This window comes from Notolepis coatsorum (genome assembly GCF_963971535.1).
Source record: "Notolepis coatsorum genome assembly, chromosome: 2".
NCBI lineage: Eukaryota > Metazoa > Chordata > Actinopteri > Aulopiformes > Paralepididae > Notolepis > Notolepis coatsorum.
In genome coordinates, this window is record NC_140166.1 from 54,891,012 (window position 1) to 54,914,243 (window position 23,232).

A 23,232-nucleotide genomic window follows, 5' to 3' on the forward strand; every position below is an offset into this window, starting at 1 on the left:
TGAATGAGATAAAAAAAAATCATAAAAGAAAAAAAATGTTTTTTTTGTAATTTTGAGTTAATTTTCATAACGCGATAATTTGCTGTGTAATTAATTAATCTAATTAACGCGATAAACTGACAGCCCTAATATATATATATATATATATATATATATATATATATATATATATATATATATATATATATATATATGTGTGTATTTATCCCTCTCTTTCTCTCTCTCCCTCTATATATATGTGTGTATTCTCTCTCTCTCTCTCTCTCTCTCTCTCTCTCTCTCTCTCTCTCTCTCTCTCTCTCTCTCTCTCTCTCTCTCTCTCTCTCCATGTCCTCCACCACAGTACAGCATGCCAGAGGAGCTCTGACCCATCCACCCACACACTGCACCACACTCTAACTAATACTCTGCTACACACACACACACACACACACACACGCATAATGCATTGCACCACACTCATCCAATCACTGGAATGAACATATATTATACACACATGCCCCCCCCTCCACACACACACACACACACACACACACACACACACACACACACACACACACACACACACACACACACACACACACACACACACACACTAATATATGCTGAGAAACACACATATACACACACACACACACACACTGCATCACTTTCCTCAGCCTCTCTCTCTCTCATGCCTTTGCAGATCAAACTCATAGTGACTCTCTCCTGCTGCCTGCCCACGCAGAGCGCAACCCCACCTCCCTCGCATACACACACAGTCACACGCACACGCACGCACACACACACTCACCATCACTACCCACGCAGGCGGCAGCACTCTCTGCAGTGCACCACCACACGTTCCCCAAGGGGGACACTGTGCCTCCTGTTTCCTGTCACTCACTGTCCTGTCCCCCTCCTCTCTTCCTGGTTTCCTGTCACTCACTGTCCTGTCCCCCTTCTCTCTTCCTGGTTTCCTGTCACTGACTCACTGTCCTGTCCCCCTCCTCTACATGGTTTCCTGTCACTCACTGTCCTGTCCCCCTCCTCTCTACCTGGTTTCCTGTCACTGACTCACTGTCCTGTCCCTCTTCTCTCTACCTGGTTTCCTGTCACTCACTGTCCTGTCCCCCTTCTCTCTACCTGGTTTCCGGTCACTGACTCACTGTCCTGTCCCCCTCCTCTCTACCTGGTTTCCTGTCACTGACTCACTGTCCTGTCCCTCTTCTCTCTTTCTGGTTTCCTGTCACTCACTGTCCTGTCCCCCTTCTCTCTACCTGGTTTCCGGTCACTGACTCACTGTCCTGTCCCCCTCCTCTCTACCTGGTTTCCTGTCACTGACTCACTGTCCTGTCCCCCTTCTCTCCACCTGGTTTCCTGTCACTCACTGTCCTGTCCCCCTTCTCTCTTCCTGGTTTCCTGTCACTGACTCACTGTCCTGTCCCCCTTCTCTCTACCTGGTTTCCTGTCACTCACTGTCCTGTCCTCCTCCTCTCTACCTGGTTTCCTGTCGCTCACTGTCCTGTCCCCCTCCTCTCTACCTGGTTTCCTGTCACTGACTCACTGTCCTGTCCCTCTTCTCTCTACCTGGTTTCCTGTCACTCACTGTCCCGTCCCTCTTCTCTCTACCTGGTTTCCTGTCACTCACTGTCCTGTCCTCCTCCTCTCTACCTGGTTTCCTGTCACTGACTCACTGTCCTGTCCCCCTTCTCTCTACCTGGTTTCCTGTCACTGACTCACTGTCCTGTCCCTCTTCTCTCTTTCTGGTTTCCTGTCACTCACTGTCCTGTCCCTCTTCTCTCTACCTGGTTTCCTGTCACTGACTCACTGTCCTGTCCCTCTTCTCTCTTTCTGGTTTCCTGTCACTGACTCACTGTCCTGTCCCTCTTCTCTCTTTCTGGTTTCCTGTCACTCACTGTCCTGTCCCCCTTCTCTCTACCTGGTTTCCTGTCACTGACTCACTGTCCTGTCCTCCTTCTCTCTACCTGGTTTCCTGTCACTGACTCACTGTCCTGTCCTCCTTCTCTCTTCCTGGTTTCCTGTCACTCACTGTCCTGTCCCCCTTCTCTCTACCTGGTTTCCTGTCACTGACTCACTGTCCTGTCCCCCTTCTCTCTACCTGGTTTCCTGTCACTGACTCACTGTCCTGTCCCCCTTCTCTCTACCTGGTTTCCTGTCACTCACTGTCCTGTCCCTCTTCTCTCTACCTGGTTTCCTGTCACTGACTCACTGTCCTGTCCCCCTTCTCTCTTCCTGGTTTCCTGTCACTCACTGTCCTGTCCCTCTTCTCTCTTCCTGGTTTCCTGTCACTCACTGTCCTGTCCCCCTCCTCTCTACCTGGTTTCCTGTCACTCACTGTCCTGCCCTCTTCTCTCTTCCTGGTTTCCTGTCACTCACTGTCCTGTCCCTCTTCTCTCTACCTGGTTTCCTGTCACTGACTCACTGTCCTGTCCCCCTCCTCTCTACCTGGTTTCCTGTCACCCACTGTCCTGTCCCTCTTCTCTCTACCTGGTTTCCTGTCACTCACTGTCCTGTCCTCCTCCTCTCTACCTGGTTTCCTGTCACTCACTGTCCTGTCCTCCTCCTCTCTACCTGGTTTCCTGTCACTCACTGTCCTGTCCCTCTTTTCTCTACCTGGTTTCCTGTCACTCACTGTCCTGTCCTCCTCCTCTCTACCTGGTTTCCTGTCACTCACTGTCCTGTCCCTCTTCTCTCTACCTGGTTTCCTGTCACTGACTCACTGTCCTGTCCTCCTCCTCTCTACCTGGTTTCCTGTCACTCACTGTCCTGTCCCTCTTCTCTCTACCTGGTTTCCTGTCACTGACTCACTGTCCTGTCCTCCTCCTCTCTACCTGGTTTCCTGTCACTCACTGTCCTGTCCCTCTTCTCTCTACCTGGTTTCCTGTCACTGACTCACTGTCCTGTCCCCCTCCTCTCTACCTGGTTTCCTGTCACTGACTCACTGTCCTGTCCCCCTTCTCTCTTCCTGGTTTCCTGTCACTCACTGTCCTGTCCTCCTTCTCTCTTCCTGGTTTCCTGTCACCCACTGTCCTGTCCTCCTCCTCTCTACCTGGTTTCCTGTCACTCACTGTCCTGTCCCTCTTTTCTCTACCTGGTTTCCTGTCACTCACTGTCCTGTCCTCCTCCTCTCTACCTGGTTTCCTGTCACTCACTGTCCTGTCCCTCTTCTCTCTACCTGGTTTCCTGTCACTGACTCACTGTCCTGTCCTCCTCCTCTCTACCTGGTTTCCTGTCACTCACTGTCCTGTCCCTCTTCTCTCTACCTGGTTTCCTGTCACTGACTCACTGTCCTGTCCTCCTCCTCTCTACCTGGTTTCCTGTCACTCACTGTCCTGTCCCTCTTCTCTCTACCTGGTTTCCTGTCACTGACTCACTGTCCTGTCCCCCTCCTCTCTACCTGGTTTCCTGTCACTGACTCACTGTCCTGTCCCCCTCCTCTCTACCTGGTTTCCTGTCACTCACTGTCCTGTCCCCCTCCTCTCTACCTGGTTTCCTGTCACTGACTCACTGTCCTGTCCCTATTCTCTCTTCCTGGTTTCCTGTCACTCACTGTCCTGTCCCCCTCCTCTCTACCTGGTTTCCTGTCACTGACTCACTGTCCTGTCCCCCTTCTCTCTACCTGGTTTCCTGTCACCCACTGTCCTGTCCCCCTTCTCTCTACCTGGTTTCCTGTCACCCACTGTCCTGTCCCCCTCCTCTCTACCTGGTTTCCTGTCACTGACTCACTGTCCTGTCCCCCTTCTCTCTACCTGGTTTCCTGTCACTCACTGTCCTGTCCCCCTTCTCTCTACCTGGTTTCCTGTCACTCACTGTCCTGTCCCCCTCCTCTCTACCTGGTTTCCTGTCACTCACTGTCCTGTCCCCCTCCTCTCTACCTGGTTTCCTGTCACTGACTCATTGTCCTGTCCCCCTCCTCTCTACCTGGTTTCCTGTCACTGACTCACTGTCCTGTCCCCCTTCTCTCTACCTGGTTTCCTGTCACTCACTGTCCTGTCCCCCTCCTCTCTACCTGGTTTCCTGGTTTCCTGTCACTCACTGTCCTGTCCCCCTTCTCTCTACCTGGTTTCCTGTCACTCACTGTCCTGTCCCCCTCCTCTCTACCTGGTTTCCTGGTTTCCTGTCACCCACTGTCCTGTCCCCCTCCTCTCTACCTGGTTTCCTGTCACCCACTGTCCTGTCCCCCTCCTCTCTACCTGGTTTCCTGTCACTCACTGTCCTGTCCCCCTTCTCTCTACCTGGTTTCCTGTCACTCACTGTCCTGTCCTCCTTCTCTCTACCTGGTTTCCTGTCACTCACTGTCCTGTCCTCCTTCTTTCTACCTGGTTTCCTGTCACTGACTCACTGTCCTGTCCTCCTTCTCTCTTCCTGGTTTCCTGTCACTCACTGTCCTGTCCTCCTTCTTTCTACCTGGTTTCCTGTCACTGACTCACTGTCCTGTCCCCCTTCTCTCTACCTGGTTTCCTGTCACTCACTGTCCTGTCCCAATAAAAAAGAAGAAATGCCCTAAAAAAAGATATATATTTAAAAGGAAAAATAACTTATTTATTCATCATTTTCTCATGAACTCATGCCTCACATTCATGCATTCACAGACCGACGGCGGAGGCAACCGTGCACGGTCATGCTCATCAGGAGCAGTTGGGGGTTCTTTAATGTCTTGCTCAAGGACACCTACAGTAGACACACTGCTGGGAGGGGCGGGAACTGAATCGGGAACGTTCTGATTAGCAGACGACCACTCTACCTCCTGAGTCACTGTTTTATTATTATTATTATTATTATTATTATTATTATTATTATTATTGCATTACTTTGCTAGTCAAACCGCTAGTATGAATGATCCCCCAGTAGAAGATCACTTCTGTGTGGTAGAGTTGTAGCCCTGCGGCGTGGCTGCCGTGTTTGTGTCAGGTTAACGGTATATCAACCAGGAGGGGCGCTCAGGTTACACCGGTGATTAGGGCGGGGCGATATAACGATAACGATAAATATCACGATATATTTTAATAATCGATATCAAATATCGAAAAAAATATATATATCGGAAAAAAATAATGTTTTTTTTACCTGCAACAGGGCAGTTTTAAAACCAGAGACAGTGGACAGACTTGTCTTTCTTGCCTGCAACTTAAAGTAATGGCTTTGTTTGTCCACCAAAAAAGCGCCAAAAGATCAAAAATAAACTAGCAGAGCCAGAACTGTTCAACTCCCCTGGAGCCACAGCCAGCAGAGAAGCCGGTTTACTTTAGCTTTTAAACCAGCTGCAGCCTGAGAACTGGAGTGTGAGGGGATGTAACACTAAAGATGGCGGCAACGAGAAAGAATTGCTGCAAAATAAACATACATCTGTTGTTTAAAAAAAATATATATATATTTTTTTTATTTTTTTTTTAACTTATAACAATTTCGATAATTATCTATATCGAGTGATATGATAACATTATCATATCGTTATCGCAGTATGATTTTTTGCCCTACCGGTGATTATATCCATCCGACGGCCCGTTCTGTGGCACAGATCAGCTCGGGTTACAGCTGGTGACAGGGAACAAAATAAGCACCCGCCAAACGCCAATGGCGTGTAGATTTCCTCTTTGGCTGGTAAATTATAGAGGGTACTCGGCCACTCTGGCGTGTAAAATAATTGGGAGCCATATGAGCATATTAGTCAAGTCAAGAGTTTTTATTTGTCACGGCATACAAGTATACAATGAAATGCGGGTGGTCTTGCCCGCAACGATGTGTAATACAGTAGTACAACATATAATAGAATCCAATAAACAACATTGTGCAATAAACAGGTAACATAGTGGGACATCACGGTATTTGTACATAGTTATTTACAGAGCATGAAGCACATGCTAGGTCCCTTGGTAGTGCAATACACTGTTACTATACTATTTTTAAAGTGATTATATCAGTATCAGTATTATATTATATCAGTATTATATCAGGGCTATACAGTGCGAGCATTTCACTCGCATTTGCCTCTAAAAATAGATTTGTGCGAACCAGAAAAATCATTTAGGAGCACGGTGTGCGAGTAATAGTCTTTTGTAGTGGGCGTGTCAAGTGCGCAATTGTCATTTCATAATAGAGACGGAGCAGCGTGGACCAGCTCTGTAACAACTCATCTCGAGTCATGCTGCTTCTATGTGCAACGAAAACTCTGCGAGCAGCAGTTCCAATTGTCTAACATGCTTTGCATCCTCGCCAGTCCTGTATACTCACGTCGCGCTAAACATTAACTACTGTAATAGTATCTGCTAACTAAGTACTCCAACTAGGCTAACCTGGTAACCGCTAACTACTGCTAACGCTAATCACTGGAGACGCTCAGAGGCATAGTGAGGGAAGGAGGGGCTGAGAATCTGTCTCTCTCCGTCTATCTCTCTGTGTGTGTGTGTCTCTCTCTCTCTCTCTCTCTCTCTCTCTCTCTCTCTCTCTCTCTCTCTCTCTCTCCTGAACCTATTTCATTCTAAAGGAAGATATTGATGGACAGTAGCTATAGTATATAGCTCAGTAGCTGTAACAGAATAATTGTATTAATTACTATTAATTCATTACTATACTAATAACTATTATTCAATAGCGTTTAAATTATAATGAATTAAATAATTGTATAAAGAATTTTCCATGTTCAGTCATCTAATAATATATTCCATTACCTTTCCTATCTGTATCAAAGTCAAAATGTTGGTATTGTGACAACAGTACAACATACAAAAGCAGCTTGACAACCGATATCCTTTGTGTCTAGTAGGCATGGGCCAATGTGTGATTTTGGTGATATGTGCTATTGCACAGATGTTGACCCTTAGTATGCACACGCACGCCAGGCCATGTGAGCGGATCGGAGCGTGAGCGGCGCGGGGCGCGGAGCGGGCGGTTTTGACGTGAGCGAGGAGTGGGTTTTAAAATGAGTCGGCGCGACGTCCGGAGCGAGAGTTCTCCTCCGCTCCAATCCACTCCAGGCCGCTCACAGTGGTTTAACACTGTTGATGTAATATATACATGCAGTACAATGCCAAAGCAACAGATGGCGATGTACAAACATGAAGGCCATTTTCAACCAATGAGAAGGGTTCAGGCTTCGTCACTGTAGAGACGCCCACCATAGATATCTATGACGCCCACACTCACTCCTGTTAGAAAAAGTATCGACGCCATTGTTGTTGACGTTAGCTTACATGCTAACGTTAATGGCAGCGACCATAGCATTGTGGCTCGGCTAGCCTATCATCGCTTAATAGGGCTAGTGAATGGATAAACAACGTTATTTAACATTGCAGAATGGCTACAATTACAATGCGGCTCAATACAAACAATTGTTAAGGGGCCCAGGGGGTGTAGACTGTTGTAGTTTGAGCTCATTTACACCATGCTCCAAAAAAGAAAAAGAAAAACTGCCGAGCGATCTGGCGCGGGGAGCGGGGAGAGCTCGATTCAAGGTGAGTGGGGAGCGAGCGGAGAGCGACTTGGGGGCGGGGTCAACATGAGCGATTAGCGGAGCGGACCAAGCTTTAAAGAGCGAAGAGCGGATTTCTCGGCCGCGCCGATCCGCTCACGTGGCCTGACTCACGCACAGTATAATATGCATGTAATAAATAGTTTGTTAATAAACTCGGTTACTTGAAATTTTTTCACTGTGCTCCTAATTTTTATTTTATTTAGGAGCACATGTGCTCCCTGGGGAAAAGGTTAGCGTAGAGCCCTGTATATAGTAATAATAATAACACATGGCGATATACTAAAAAGCTATTTCAAATTTTTGGCTGGTAAAAAAATCTGCCTGGCTGGTAGTTTTTTTAATCTACCAGCCACCTTGGCTGGTAAGCCAAAAAGTTAATTTTGTTCCCTGGCTGGTGATTATAACAGGTGGCTGTCGGGCCATTGACAGGCTGTCGGAACCTTCATTTATAATAATAATAACTTTATTTGTATAGCACCTTTTGGGAGAAATAAGTCAAGTAAATAAATAAGGGGCGCTCGGGTTACACTTTCGTAAAAAAAATTAAATAAAAATATTATAACATTCATTTGTCTGTTACTCAAGAGTTATATAAACTCAGTGAAAATGATTTACAGTACTGTGAGTTCATGTGCGCCATGTGTATTGTACAGACACGCTCTGAACTAAATAAATAAAAAAGAAGGAAGTGTGTACTGAATGAAATTATTGACACATTCCTCTTCCTCCAGGTAAGGTGACTGCTTACCCTGTGCTGGATGAGGAAATAGACTTTCTCTCCACCATCATCGGTGAACAGCGGGAGACGGCCGAACTGTCAGGTACATCGAGATGATGTCTTATCCATAATTACATTACGGTTATTCATTGCTGTTGGTGGTTAATAATATATCCCTTTCACTACTACACTACAGAAGGTTAACCTTTAGGTAGTGAAAAGGTTAACCTTCTGTAGTGTGGCAGTGAAAGGGTTAACCTTCTGTATTGTCTCAGTGAAAGGGTTAACCATTTGGTAGTGTGGTGGTGAAAGGGTTAACCGTCTGTAGTGTGGTAGTGAAAGGTTAACCGTCTGTAGTGTGGTAGTGAAAGGGTTAACCTTCTGTAGTGAAAGGGTTAACCGTCTGTAGTGTGGTAGTGAAAGGGTTAACCTTATGTAGTGAAAGGGTTAACCGTCTGTAGTGTGGTAGTGAAAGGGTTAACCTTATGTAATGTGGTTGTGAAAGGTTTAACCCTTTGTCGTGTGGCAGTGAAAGGGTTAGCCTTCTGTATTGTCGCAGTGAAAGGGTTGTACTAGTGTGATAGTGAAAGGGATATACTGCACACTTTCTCAAGTTTTTCCCTTCTTTATACTTTTAATATAATATATACGTATATATATATATATATATATATATATATATATATATATATATATATATATATATATATATATATATATATATATGTATACCGGTATATATATATTTTTTTCAATCTCAGCTCCACTGGCTCTAAACTTAAAGGATGCTCCTAAACCCAAGAAGGAGGAGCCTAATGTACCTCGCCCCGCCCAGACGTCCACCTCAGAACCATCCCCCGCTCAGAGGACCGCTGTAGCCATAACAACATCTCCGCCCACCGCTCAGAGGACCGCTGTAGCCGTAACAACATCTCCGCCCACCGCTCAGAGGACCGCTGTAGCCGTAACAACATCTCCGCCCACCGCTCAGAGGACCGCTGTAGCCGTCACAACATCTCCGCCCATCGCCACCAACCACACGGCCGTGAACCGCACCTCAGTCCTCCACAGGGGCCCCGCCATCGTCCCCTACCCCGCCAACGACCACATGTTCATCGGTGAGTCACTTCTACCATTATTTCCTGTTTCCTCCAGAAACGTGCTTCACTTGTTTATTATTTACTGCGTGTCCGGAACCATCATATACTACTGTATATACATCCCAGAGGATGTATTCATGCAAGAACAGACTTGATTTTAGTTTATTTTTTCCTTTTCAATATGGAAACCACCTCCCATTACATTCTGAGGATGTCATCTGTGAGGAATAACGCTTGATAATTTTAATATAATTATCAATCTTAATATAATTGATAATTAAAGAACACAAAACGTATATTTAGCCTCTTATTCTAAGGAACCATAGAGTTCATAATCGTCCCGTCAATCTGGTATACTTTTTTTTTATTCTTTTTTTTACGTTGCCCTCCTTTGGACCAGTTGTCGATGTCAACCCATGGTCTGACTCTCCAGATACAAAACCACTCTGGTGCACAAACAGAAGATCAATATTAACAGAGTTAGACTTGCTCCCACTCTGTTTATTGATATAAGCATACAGTGAGGAACATGAAAATACAGTGGGAGTGAGTCTTGCAGTGTGCTTACTTAATGCACACAGTGTGCAACTTTATATTGATGCTAAGCCATGGTCTCCAACCTCGAGACTGACCCAGACGGCCAGACCGACCCATGCAGTTGCGAAGAGGAGAACCATTGCGCTCCTGTCTTGACACAATCCAGTGTTCCTTTGTTTAGCAGCAGAAGGAGGTTGTTGAAGCTGCTTTCTGTCTGTTTTGGATTATGGAGTCTTATTACATGGCGTTTTCACATTTGCCGAAATGCTTGCTTGTGATTGGTCAATAGCCCGCGTCAGAGGTCCGTTATCACACAATAATGACCGCTGTGGGACAATAATGACCGCTGTGCGCAGCTGTTCGCAATCAAGCCCACTACAACACTGTATCAGTGCTGCTCAGCATATGCACAGCTGCACTCAGTCATGCAATCAGACCAGAGACCTGCCGGCTGCCGATAATAATAATCACTTTATTTGGGCTGACAGAGCCACAGAACAACTGCGTCTTCATTTGATCTAGTCTTGTCGATGAATTAGGTATATTGTTAGTAAGTTAGCCATGTAATAAGCGGGATAATGTATAGCTATACTCGATCATTGTCGCAAAATAATTGACCTTCACTGACGTTTAAAACACCTCGGCGCTGCGCCTCTGTATTTTAAACTCTGTGTCGGTCAATTATTTTGCGACAATGACCTCGTAGCTATACATTATCCCTTACATAGTTTATAGACATGCTCAAACCTACCGAAGTCAGCCCATGTCACCCCACTTCTTAGGGACTTGCACTGGCTCCCCATCGCCGCACGAATCCACTTCAAGGCCCTCGACCTGGCATACCGTGCCGCAAAGGGAACGGCTCCCGCCTACATGTACCTCCGGGCAATGGTCTCTAACTACACACCCTCAAGACCCCTACGCTCTGCATCTTCTGGCCGTCTCAGACCCACTCCGAGTCCTATCCAAGCTCCTGGAGGGTCATCAAGGAGAAGCCGCCTTTTCTCAGTCCTTGCCCCACAATGGTGAAATGAACTGCCCACCCCAGTTAGGACAGCCGAAACCCGTCCAATCTTTCGCTGTCGACTAAAGACGCACTTCTTCAACCATTATCTGGAAAAAAGTCTAACCCTAACTAACATTACTGTCATGCACTTGTCCTAATAAACTAACCTACACTGTACTGACTGTAGCACTCAACACTTTGATGAACATTGTTACTCAGCTGATAGAGTTGTGCCTTGTGAACTTGTTAGTCGCTTTGGATAAAAGCGTCAGCTAAATGACTAAATGTAAATGTATAAGCCTTTGGACTCTGTATATCATTCTGAACCGGTGACAGTTATGGTACCCATCATTGTATCCTGTATGATACGGTTGGGTGGTCCTCTCTGGCAGAGATATGTGACTTGCACTGGCATCTATTTCTGTATAAAACCTTTATTGATGATCTTCCAGCCTATAATTATTACTTAATTGCTGGTCTGGAGCTCTGGACCTGATCACACTCACTCTGGTGATGGTCTGGACCTGATCACACTCACTCTGGTGATGGTCTGGACCTGATCACACTCACTCTGGTGATGGTCTGGACCTGATCACACTCACTCTGGTGAGGGTCTGGACTCTGGACCTGATCACACTCACTCTGGTGAGGGTCTGGACACTTAATGTCCCCAGACTTTGCTTCTGTGCCCCTGACACGTGGAACGTTTTGAATTGCCCTTTAAAACTCAATAAATGTGTATCCACTGGTCAGTTTAAATTGTTAATAGCCAACCATTTCACCCCAGTCTGCTTGAATTGATTGACTTCTGTTTATATACTGTTTTTTATTTATTATGTGCTGTATTTCCCAACGTCATTGCAAATGAGAGCTTGCTCTCAATGATCGTTCCAGATTAAATGAAGATTGAATGAATGTCATCAATGCTGTATTGACTTTCAAGGCCTTATAATCAGGGGACTGTGGTTCCATCTCATCAGCCTGCCCCAGTGGACAGGTGAATCAGATTCAGATTCCCTTATTGTCCCTTATATCAGTACTTTACAGCAAGAACAATAAACGCCCTGGCCCGCCCCCCCCCCCCCCCCCCCCCCCCTCCCCCTTGCACAAGCAAGCATCCGACACTGACTGACGCTTGTTATATGTGACTGTCCTGTATGTATTTATGTATTTATTGTAGGGATTGGGAGGTGGGAGGGGGGTGTTGTTTCATGTTGATGTCCCAGTGCTAATGCTGTACCGCAAACAATTACCACCAACCATAGTTGTGTGGCATTAAAGTATCTTGTATGTTGTCGTCCCCCTCTCCTGACTCTGTGTCTGTGTCTGTTCTCAGTGATGAGCAGCGTGTTCATCGTGCTGGGCTCGCTGTCTCTGATCCTGGCTGGAGTCTGTTGGATCAGGTAAGACCTCATGTCTCTCTTCCTGCTCCGCCGACATTCATCACCTCCTTTTTTTTTATACTCTTTTTATTGGCATCTTTTCTTTTAAGAAATAAAAAGTATAATCATAATTTTATAAAATACAAAACAAGAAAATTCAATGACTGATCACTTAATGATTTTCCAGATGTGTTCAAGATAAAACGTATAACACAGACAGAACACGCATGTACAGACATACAGATAGACAAATAATAATACTCTTGCTCTCACACTCCCAGTACAAATCGTGCTCTCTTCCCTAAATCCCTCTTGTCTCCTTCTCTCTTTCCTAAAATAATGATTTTTTTTAAAGTAAAAAAATATGCATTTAGGTGGATACATAATTCATCACCTCCTCGATGGGCTTCAGAGGTCACTGTTGTAGCTGAGCTTTTGGGTTTCATTGTGTCGTAATAACTTCAGTGATTTTATTTAATTGTCTTCATCCTGCGCTTGCCTACAAAACCGGGAGAAGCTCTCACACCCGGTCTCTTAATTTTTATTTAAAACATTTTATTGAGAACAATTATATATGGTTTCTTTGTTAGACCTTCATCTGGCAAACCCTGCGCTTGCTGGTCGCGCCTTCGGCTCTGTATAAACACTGGACTGAATTCCCCAGAATTTACATGGTGGGAAACGGGACTAAGGTGGATATTAATTTCAGATTACAGAAGGGTGTTCGCCAGGCTCAGAAGATGGACTACCCGGCCTATGGAATAATGGGAGCCCACTCTTATGACAACAGTGTGGTGAGTAAAAATTTTTTTGTGGGGCACTTTTCTGTATTTGGTGAATCAAATGTCCACAAAAACCAGAAGCGAAGCCTCATATTTTTTTATATACCAGTATATACTTTCTCAATAAGCTGTACTTTTTTTCTTTTCTAAGAAATGTTCTAACAAATGTTTTTTGGGGCGACCTGTAATCCCAGATCTCGAAAGCGCTTAATACTTTTTCAGGGTCGTCTTTGTACCTGTTGATTTCCCAACCGTGCTTTGAACAGATCATAGCTTGAACACTGAACAATGTGAACACTGCGATTGTATTATTTGAGACCTGCCTTATTTAAATATATTGACACCCGTTTTAAGAATTATTCTTAGTTCAGGATTGGTACAATTTAAATCCTCTCACCTCTCTGGCAGATTTGTATAATCATCATCATTATCCTAATTTTTATTTATTGTTCAACAGTGTCTTCAGTACATATAGTTGACTTAATCTGATCCACTAAATGCCATGGCCGAAAGGAACAGGAAGAAGAAAACTCTTATTGTACCTGCCCCTACACTGGTAGACTGTTCATAGAGCAATGTTTACCAAACCAAACAAAATGTACATACTTATTTTGCAGAAATTAAAACATCAACACAATTAAATTAACATAAACAAATACATTTAGTGTATCTATCAGTTAAATTGCATATTTCCTAGGGGTGTAACGGTACACAAAAAAACACGGTTCGGTACGTACCTCGGTTTTGAAGTCACGGTTCGGTATGGGTTTTCGGTACAGTGGGGGAAAGTTTGGCTTTCCATGTTCCACTCAGGGGTGATGTAGTGTGCAGTAACTAATTGTACTTGTAGGGCTGTCAACGAATATTCTATATTGAAATTAATAATCGACTTGTAAAGGAAAGAAAAAATAATAATAATTATATTAGATTGTGGAAAAAACAGCCACCGTACAGCGGTTAACATACCGCTGTATTTGTTCGGTACACACTACAGCCGTTCGGTACGGTACGGTACACACTGAAACGGTTTGGTTCGGTACGGATACGTGTACCTTTACACCCCTGATATTTACTGAGGTTCATTCATTTACACACACAAACACACACACATTTATCTATATATTTATAGTACACTGTTCTATTATATCATGTATTATTCTATATTATACTTCTATATACTATACTATTATACTATATAATTGTATTATTAAAATTTTATTATACTATAACTATATATTATATTATATTGGTATACAGTATTATACAATATTATTTTATATACTGTTATTTTAATATATTATTATTCTATGTTATATAAGCCTATACTTCAAGTTAAAATCCACCATTGCCTGGTGTTGGTTATATGAGTACTGCGCCCTCTCTCATGCCCCCTGTTGGTTACATATGAGTACTGCGCCCTCTCTCATGCCCCCTGTTGGTTACATATGAGTACTGCACCCTCTCTCATGCCCCCTGTTGGTTATATGAGTACTGCACCCTCTCTCATGCCCCCTGTTGGTTACATATCAGTACTGCACCCTCTCTCATGCCCCCTGTTGGTTACATATGAGTACTGCGCCCTCTCTCATGCCCCCTGTTGGTTACATATGAGTACTGCACCCTCTCTCATGCCCCCTGTTGGTTACATATGAGTATTGCGCCCTCTCTCATGCCCCCTGTTGGTTACATATGAGTACTGCACCCTCTCTCATGCCCCCTGTTGGTTACATATGAGTATTGCACCCTCTCTCAATCCCCCCTGTTGGTTACATATGAGTACTGCGCCCTCTCTCATGCCCCCTGTTGGTTACATATGAGTACTGCACCCTCTCTCAATCCCCCCTGTTGGTTACATATGAGTACTGCACCCTCTCTCATGCCCCCTGTTGGTTACATATGAGTACTGCGCCCTCTCTCAATCCCCCCTGTTGGTTACATATCATTACTGCACCCTCTCTCATGCCCCCTGTTGGTTACATATGAGTACTGCGCCCTCTCTCATGCCCCCTGTTGGTTACATATGAGTACTGCGCCCTCTCTCATGCCCCCTGTTGGTTGCATATGAGTACTACTGCACCCTCTCTCATGCCCCCTGTTGGTTACATATGAGTACTGCGCCCTCTCTCAATCCCCCCTGTTGGTTACATATGAGTACTGCACCCTCTCTCATGCCCCCTGTTGGTTACATATGAGTACTGCACCCTCTCTCATGCCCCCTGTTGGTTACATATGAGTACTGCACCCTCTCTCATGCCCCCTGTTGGTTATGAGTACTGCGCCCTCTCTCATGCCCCCTGTTGGTTACATAAGAGTACTGCGCCCTCTCTCAATCCCCCCTGTTGGTTACATATGAGTACTGCGCCCTCTCTCATGCCCCCTGTTGGTTACATATGAGTACTGCACCCTCTCTCATGCCCCCTGTTGGTTATATGAGTACTGCGCCCTCTCTCATGCCCCCTGTTGGTTACATATGAGTACTGCGCCCTCTCTCATGCCCCCTGTTGGTTATATGAGTACTGCGCCCTCTCTCATGCCCCCTGTTGGTTACATATGAGTACTGCGCCCTCTCTCAATCCCCCCTTTTGGTTACATATGAGTACTGCGCCCTCTCTCATGCCCCCTGTTGGTTACATATGAGTACTGCACCCTCTCTCATGCCCCCTGTTGGTTACATATGAGTACTGCACCCTCTCTCATGCCCCCTGTTGGTTATATGAGTACTGCACCCTCTCTCATGCCCCCTGTTGGTTACATATCAGTACTGCACCCTCTCTCATGCCCCCTGTTGGTTACATACGAGTACTGCGCCCTCTCTCATGCCCCCTGTTGGTTACATATGAGTACTGCGCCCTCTCTCATGCCCCCTGTTGGTTACATATGAGTACTGCACCCTCTCTCATGCCCCCTGTTGGTTATATGAGTACTGCACCCTCTCTCATGCCCCCTGTTGGTTACATATGAGTACTGCGCCCTCTCTCAATCCCCCCTGTTGGTTACATATCAGTACTGCGCCCTCTCTCATGCCCCCCTGTTGGTTACATATGAGTACTGCGCCCTCTCTCATGCCCCCCTGTTGGTTACATATGAGTACTGCACCCTCTCTCATGCCCCCTGTTGGTTACATGTGAGTACTGCACCCTCTCTCATGCCCCCTGTTGGTTACATATGAGTACTGCGCCCTCTCTCATGCCCCCTGTTGGTTACATATGAGTACTGCGCCCTCTCTCATGCCCCCTGTTGGTTACATATGAGTACTGCGCCCTCTCTCATGCCCCCTGTTGGTTATATGAGTACTGCGCCCTCTCTCATGCCCCCTGTTGGTTACATACGAGTACTGCACCCTCTCTCAATCCCCCCTGTTGGTTACATATGAGTACTGCGCCCTCTCTCATGCCCCCTGTTGGTTACATATGAGTACTGCGCCCTCTCTCAATCCCCCCTGTTGGTTACATATGAGAACTGCGCCCTCTCTCATGCCCCCTGTTGGTTACATATGATTACTGCACCCTCTCTCATGCCCCCTGTTGGTTATATGAGTACTGCGCCCTCTCTCATGCCCCCTGTTGGTTACATATGAGTACTGCACCCTCTCTCATGCCCCCTGTTGGTTATATGAGTACTGCACCCTCTCTTATGCCCCCTGTTGGTTACATATCAGTACTGCACCCTCTCTCATGCCCCCTGTTGGTTACATATGAGTACTGCGCCCTCTCTCATGCCCCCTGTTGGTTACATATGAGTACTGCGCCCTCTCTCATGCCCCCTGTTGGTTACATATGAGTACTGCGCCCTCTCTCATGCCCCCTGTTGGTTACATATGAGTACTGCACCCTCTCTCATGCCCCCTGTTGGTTATATGAGTACTGCACCCTCTCTCATGCGCCCTGTTGGTTACATATCAGTACTGCACCCTCTCTCATGCCCCCTGTTGGTTACATATGAGTACTGCACCCTCTCTCAATCCCCCCTGTTGGTTACATATGAGTACTGCGCCCTCTCTCATGCCCCCTGTTGGTTACATATGAGTACTGCGCCCTCTCTCATGCCCCCTGTTGGTTACATATGAGTACTGCACCCTCTCTCATGCCCCCTGTTGGTTATATGAGTACTGCGCCCTCTCTCATGCCCCCTGTTGGTTACATGTGAGTACTGCGCCCTCTCATGCCCTCTGTTGGTTACATATGAGTACTGCGCCCTCTCTCATGCCCCCTGTTGGTTACATATGAGTACTGCACCCTCTCTCAATCCCCCCTGTTGGTTACATATCAGTACTGCGCCCTCTCTCATGCCCCCTGTTGGTTACATATGAGTACTGCACCCTCTCTCATGCCCCCTGTTGGTTACATATGAGTACTGCGCCCTCTCTCATGCCCCCTGTTGGTTACATATGAGTACTGCGCCCTCTCTCATGCCCCCTGTTGGTTACATATCAGTACTGCACCCTCTCTCATGCCCCCTGTTGGTTACATATGAGTACTGCACCCTCTCTCAATCCCCCCTGTTGGTTACATATGAGTACTGCGCCCTCTCTCATGCCCCCTGTTGGTTACATATCAGTACTGCGCCCTCTCTCATGCCCCCTTTTGGTTACATATGAGTACTGCACCCTCTCTCATGCCCCCTGTTGGTTACATATCAGTACTGCGCCCTCTCTCATGCCCCCTGTTGGTTACATATCAGTACTGCGCCCTCTCTCATGCCCCCCTGTTGGTTACATATGAGTACTGCGCCCTCTCTCAATCCCCCCTGTTGGTTACATATGAGTACTGCGCCCTCTCTCATGCCCCCTGTTGGTTACATATGAGTACTGCACCCTCTCTCATGCCCCCTGTTGGTTACATATGAGTACTGCGCCCTCTCTCATGCCCCCTGTTGGTTACATATGAGTACTGCGCCCTCTCTCATGCCCCCTGTTGGTTACATATGAGTACTGCACCCTCTCTCATGCCCCCTGTTGGTTACATATGAGTACTGCACCCTCTCTCAATCCCCCCTGTTGGTTACATATGAGTACTGCGCCCTCTCTCATGCCCCCTGTTGGTTACATATCAGTACTGCGCCCTCTCTCATGCCCCCTGTTGGTTACATATGAGTACTGCACCCTCTCTCATGCCCCCTGTTGGTTACATATCAGTACTGCGCCCTCTCTCATGCCCCCTGTTGGTTACATATCAGTACTGCGCCCTCTCTCATGCCCCCCTGTTGGTTACATATGAGTACTGCGCCCTCTCTCAATCCCCCCTGTTGGTTACATATGAGTACTGCGCCCTCTCTCATGCCCCCTGTTGGTTATATATGAGTACTGCACCCTCTCTCATGCCCCCTGTTGGTTACATATGAGTACTGCGCCCTCTCTCATGCCCCCTGTTGGTTACATATGAGTACTGCGCCCTCTCTCATGCCCCCTGTTGGTTACATATGAGTACTGCACCCTCTCTCATGCCCCCTGTTGGTTACATATGAGTAGAGCTGCCGCGGTATTGATATTTTCCTTACCGCACGAATTTGCGAAATATTTCCTACCGCCGCGGTTATTGCCACACAGTGCGCAAAAAAAAAAAAAAAATTGAATGCATTTTTTTTTTTTTAGTAGTCTACTCTTATAGCCTGCCTCTAGTCTAATGGCGCTTTTCCACTGCATAGTACCTACTCGACTCGACCCGCTTTAGGCACCTAGTACTTCGTTCCTTTTCTACTGCAGCCAGGTACTACTCCGTTTGTCTCCGTGTGGGAATGCAGGCGGGGCCGCTCGCTTGTGTACACTGAAAGCTCCGTGGGCATAGATGTCCGAGGGCTTGCAGCAAGCCAGAGTTTAACACAGTTTCAATCAATCAATCAATCAATCAATCAATCAATAACAACATTAACCAGACTCTCGTTGCGTCTATTCTGCCAAAGCTAACGTTACCTCTCATTGTGTATTCTACCAAGCAAACCCGGGTTTAACGTTACCTCTCGTGTATATCGGCTGACGGTAGTATTAACAACAACAAACTTAACACATCAGCGATCTTGTTGTGACACTAAACTCTCCGCTCGGTGGTAAATTGGGTTGATGTCGGTTTTGTTTCATCAATAAATAAGGCAGAATACACATTGAATCCATTATTTTTTGTTTATTGCTTGGTTCTGTCGCAAACAAATCCTGAATGAAATGCATCCTTAGCGAGGCAGTAAAGATGGCGGCGCCGGCGTTCTGTTTTTGTTCAGACTGAGGCTACAAAGTGTGACGCGTCTCTCTTCTGACCAGTCAGTGGTCTGCAATGTTTCACATGACTTTTCTGGTACCACTTCTAACCAATAGGGTCGCTTGGAACCGAGTAGGGTATATCTGCAGAGCCGCAAGCCGCAAGCCAACTTTACTATTATGATAAAAAACAGCGGTGACGCGGTATTCAGCCTAACTCTGCGGTGAGCGTGATGCAACAGCGATACCGCGGTAATGCGGTCATCGCGGCAGCTCTACATATGAGTACTGCACCCTCTCTCATGCCCCCCTGTTGGTTACATGTGAGTACTGCGCCCTCTCTCATGCCCCCTGTTGGTTACATATGAGTACTGCGCCCTCTCTCATGCCCCCTGTTGGTTACATATGAGTACTGCGCCCTCTCTCATGCCCCCTGTTGGTTGCATATGAGTACTGCGCCCTCTCTCAATCCCCCCTGTTGGTTACATATCAGTACTGCGCCCTCTCTCATGCCCCCTGTTGGTTACATATAAGTACTGCGCCCTCTCTCATGCCCCCTGTTGGTTACATATGAGTACTGCGCCCTCTCTCATGCCCCCTGTTGGTTACATATCAGTACTGCGCCCTCTCTCAATCCCCCCTGTTGGTTACAGATATGAGTACTGCGCCCTCTCTCATGCCCCCTGTTGGTTACATATCAGTACTGCGCCCTCTCTCATGCCCCATGTTGTCTCCACACTGCAGCCCGGGGACAGGAAGCTGGCCCACAGCGCCCAGATGTACCATTACCAACACCAGAAGCAGCAGATGCTCTCCCTGGAGAAGTGAGTGAGCGTTTAGCCCAGACACGGTGCTCTCTCCTGGGCACGTCTCCGTCCGTCCGCCCCTCCCGTTCTCTGGTCCCCCTCTGCTGCTCCTCTCTGTCTTGTTGGATTAGTGTTATGCATGCTGGATACCCTTGTACACCTAAAAGATGTACAAAACATCTTTCTTGGGTATCTGGAAGAGGAAGTGTGTTGATTGGGAGTATGTGTAATAATATGTAAATAAAAAATAGAAGAAATTATGTATATCATATGGTATTTATTTAGTATATTATATATTTATATAAGTGTATTTATATATAAATATTGGATTGTATAGAGATACAGCGTTTATACATATAATTAACAATGGAATACAATTATATAATTTGTGATAGTTAAAAAGGGTAGGAATAAAAAGAAAAAAAGTGTATACTTCTTCCTACTCCTTTTTCGAACAGGGTAAACTATTATTTGTTTATCTGTTTCTCTTTTTGTTGTCTTTTTTTATTATCTTTTGTATATGTCAAATGAAAAGATATATTTTGTGTGTGTGTGTGTGTGTGTCCTCCAGACACAGGGACGAGCCTAAGGTCTCCGACTCGGGGGCGACGTCAGACGAGGAGAATGAAGATGGAGACTTCACGGTCTACGAATGCCCTGGATTGGCCCCGGTGAGTAACTGTTGCGCTCGTCATCCAATCTGTACGCTTTTAAATGGCCCCTGTAACAGGTCGTCATCATGTCAAAGCATAGATGATGATTATCCGTCTACAGAAGGGCTTTTAAGGGGAATAGTGCTCAATTTAGGAATCCATTATCGGTGTTTACCTTGAACGCCCTATTGCCTATAACTAGAATGTCGTTACCTTGAACGCCCTGTTCCCTAAATCTAGAATGTCGTTACCTTGAACTCCCTGTTCCCTATATCTAGTACTCTGCAGTTTGGGGAGAGACATCTGTTTAGATTCATAGAGCCTGCAGTTAGTTATATTTCATAATAATTATTTACTATTTCCTATACATATAATTCTTAGAATTACTCTCATTATAGGGGCGCTCCAGTAGCACACCATGTACCGCGCTGCGTCGCGGATCGGCCGACCCGAGTTCGATTCCCGGACCCGCCGTTATTTGCCGAATGTCTTCCCCTGCTCTCTCTCCCGTTTCACCCTCACTGTATCTGTCGGTCATGTCTGACCAGGAAAAAGCGATAAACGCAAAAAAATAAATCTTTAAAAAAAAATTATAATAATAATTACTCATTATGTCATCATGAACAGATGTATGCCGATGACGCAGTCATCTACACACAGGGCAAGGACATAGAGTTGATTACATCTAGGCTCACATGCGCACTAGACAAGGTACAATGCTGGCTAAACAGCACCTGTCTCCTACTTAATGCGAAAAAGACTGTGTGCATGTTCTTTAGCGGGCGCCCAGAAACCATCAAGCGGTCCAATGTGTTCCTGAGGAAGGAAGGAAGAACTAGAACTTGTTTCCCACTTCAAATTCCTTGGGGTCATCTTGGACTCAAACCTGACCTTTAAGAAACACATAAAGAAAGTGAGGAACACCATCAACTTCAACATTTCCAACTTCAAACAAATACGGCCCTCCCTAACACTTGAAGCCGCAAAGACATACCTACACTGTATGGTCTTCTCCCACATTGAATATTGCCTTCTAAACTGGTCATTTACTGGGGCCACAGCCATGAAACCCATAGAACAACTTTACAACAGTACTCATACCACCACTGTAAAATCCTGGATAAGCATCACATTTTTTATTTTGAAAACCTCAGACGTTATAAAAGTTCCTGTTTTGTATATAAATGCCTGCACAGATTAGCCCCTCCCCCTCTCAAGGAGTTTATCCACGAGAAAAGGAACGCTGGATTAGCCACTAGGTCAAACACCAGAGGGGATTGTGAGGTCCATTTTAGAAAGACCGCCTTCAGCAAAAATGTTCTATCGATAAAGGGAAGTGGAACATGGAACAAGGGAATGTACCACCCTGTCCACCTTTAGGGGCCAACTCAGGAAATGGCTGTTAGACAGCCAAATATGCACTCATTAGGGATGTTAGTGATGTTGTACTGACTGAATGTCATGTTAGGGTGGTCATGTCAGTGATGTCAGTTTTTATGAATGAACGTTGTAAGGTCCGTTTTGTGTTTGTTTTATGTTGGGACTACGGGTGGAAATGAGCCTGTGCTATTCCCGGCATATTTCCGTCCTTATCATGCTGTGATGTTATGCATACACATGTAAATGATGTTCATTAATTTGCATTGTCCAACCAATCTTAATCTTAAATCTTAATCATAACTAAAATATTTTGAAGCTATTTGAAACAAGGTAAGCCTACAAATACTTCCTTGAACAGTAAATACAAAATTGTGGGCAATTTCCAAACAATAAAACAAAGGAAACATTTTTTTCTTTATAAAAAACAAAAACAAAATGGCGTCTTCATTGAACTCGTGCTCATCATAAATCTTCTCTCCTTTCGTCTCCAGACAGGAGAAATGGAGGTGAAGAACCCTTTATTTGACGACTCCACGCTCTACCTACAGAGGTTCCACAAGTAACCTGGACATTATGAAAACATGTCCTACCTGTACAAAGAGATTAATCTTACACAGTAGTACACACACACACACACACACACGCACACGCACACATAGACACTTCAGGTTTATCCACCCCTCTGAGCTGCTTCTAACACATCAGGTCAGGTGTGTGTGAAGACGGGTTACAAGTGGAGGGAAGAGGACGGGAGAAGGAGGAGGGAAGAGGAGTGTATGGCCAAAAAGGACACTATTGAATGGAACTCCTCTCGGACGGGACTTTAATCTGGGACCAATACGTTTCCCATCCTTCCCGTCCATCAACTTCTTTTCTTCTCTTCATCACTGATGTCGCAGGACAACCGCTCCCCCCGATAATAACGAGTGTGCAGCATTCACACACGACGGTGGACTTATGTCGGACTAAAAGTAGCAGACGCACTCTCATTGTGACTCGAGTGGTAACATGTATGGACGATATCGTCCCGTGGGCTATGAGGCAGGGGGGGTTTGGGGGTGAGGAGGGCACAACAGTGCAATTATTTTTGGATGCCAATGAAACCAGAGATAGTATCTCATCTCTTATCAACTGCATTTTTCTCACCACTGACTTTGATTTAGTTTTGGATCTAAAAAAAAAAAACTCAAATTTTTAATATTTCATG

At 45.8% G+C, this 23,232-nt stretch overlaps 1 protein-coding gene across 1 annotated transcript in view; it reads left to right on the forward strand.

Annotated features, from left to right (window-relative positions):
* Positions 1-22,681, forward strand: part of npdc1b (neural proliferation, differentiation and control, 1b) — a gene marked incomplete at its 5' end in the record, with an annotated part of 95,414 nt that extends 72,733 nt beyond the window's left edge. The window contains 7 exons of the mRNA XM_084308152.1: positions 8,206-8,295; positions 9,041-9,310; positions 12,172-12,238; positions 12,927-13,011; positions 19,931-20,010; positions 20,564-20,663; positions 22,517-22,681. Of these exons, the coding sequence (XP_084164278.1) occupies positions 8,206-8,295; positions 9,041-9,310; positions 12,172-12,238; positions 12,927-13,011; positions 19,931-20,010; positions 20,564-20,663; positions 22,517-22,588 (764 nt within the window). The 3' untranslated portion in view covers positions 22,589-22,681. The remainder of the gene's footprint in view (positions 1-8,205; positions 8,296-9,040; positions 9,311-12,171; positions 12,239-12,926; positions 13,012-19,930; positions 20,011-20,563; positions 20,664-22,516) is intronic.
* Between the last annotated feature and the right edge of the window lie 551 nt (positions 22,682-23,232).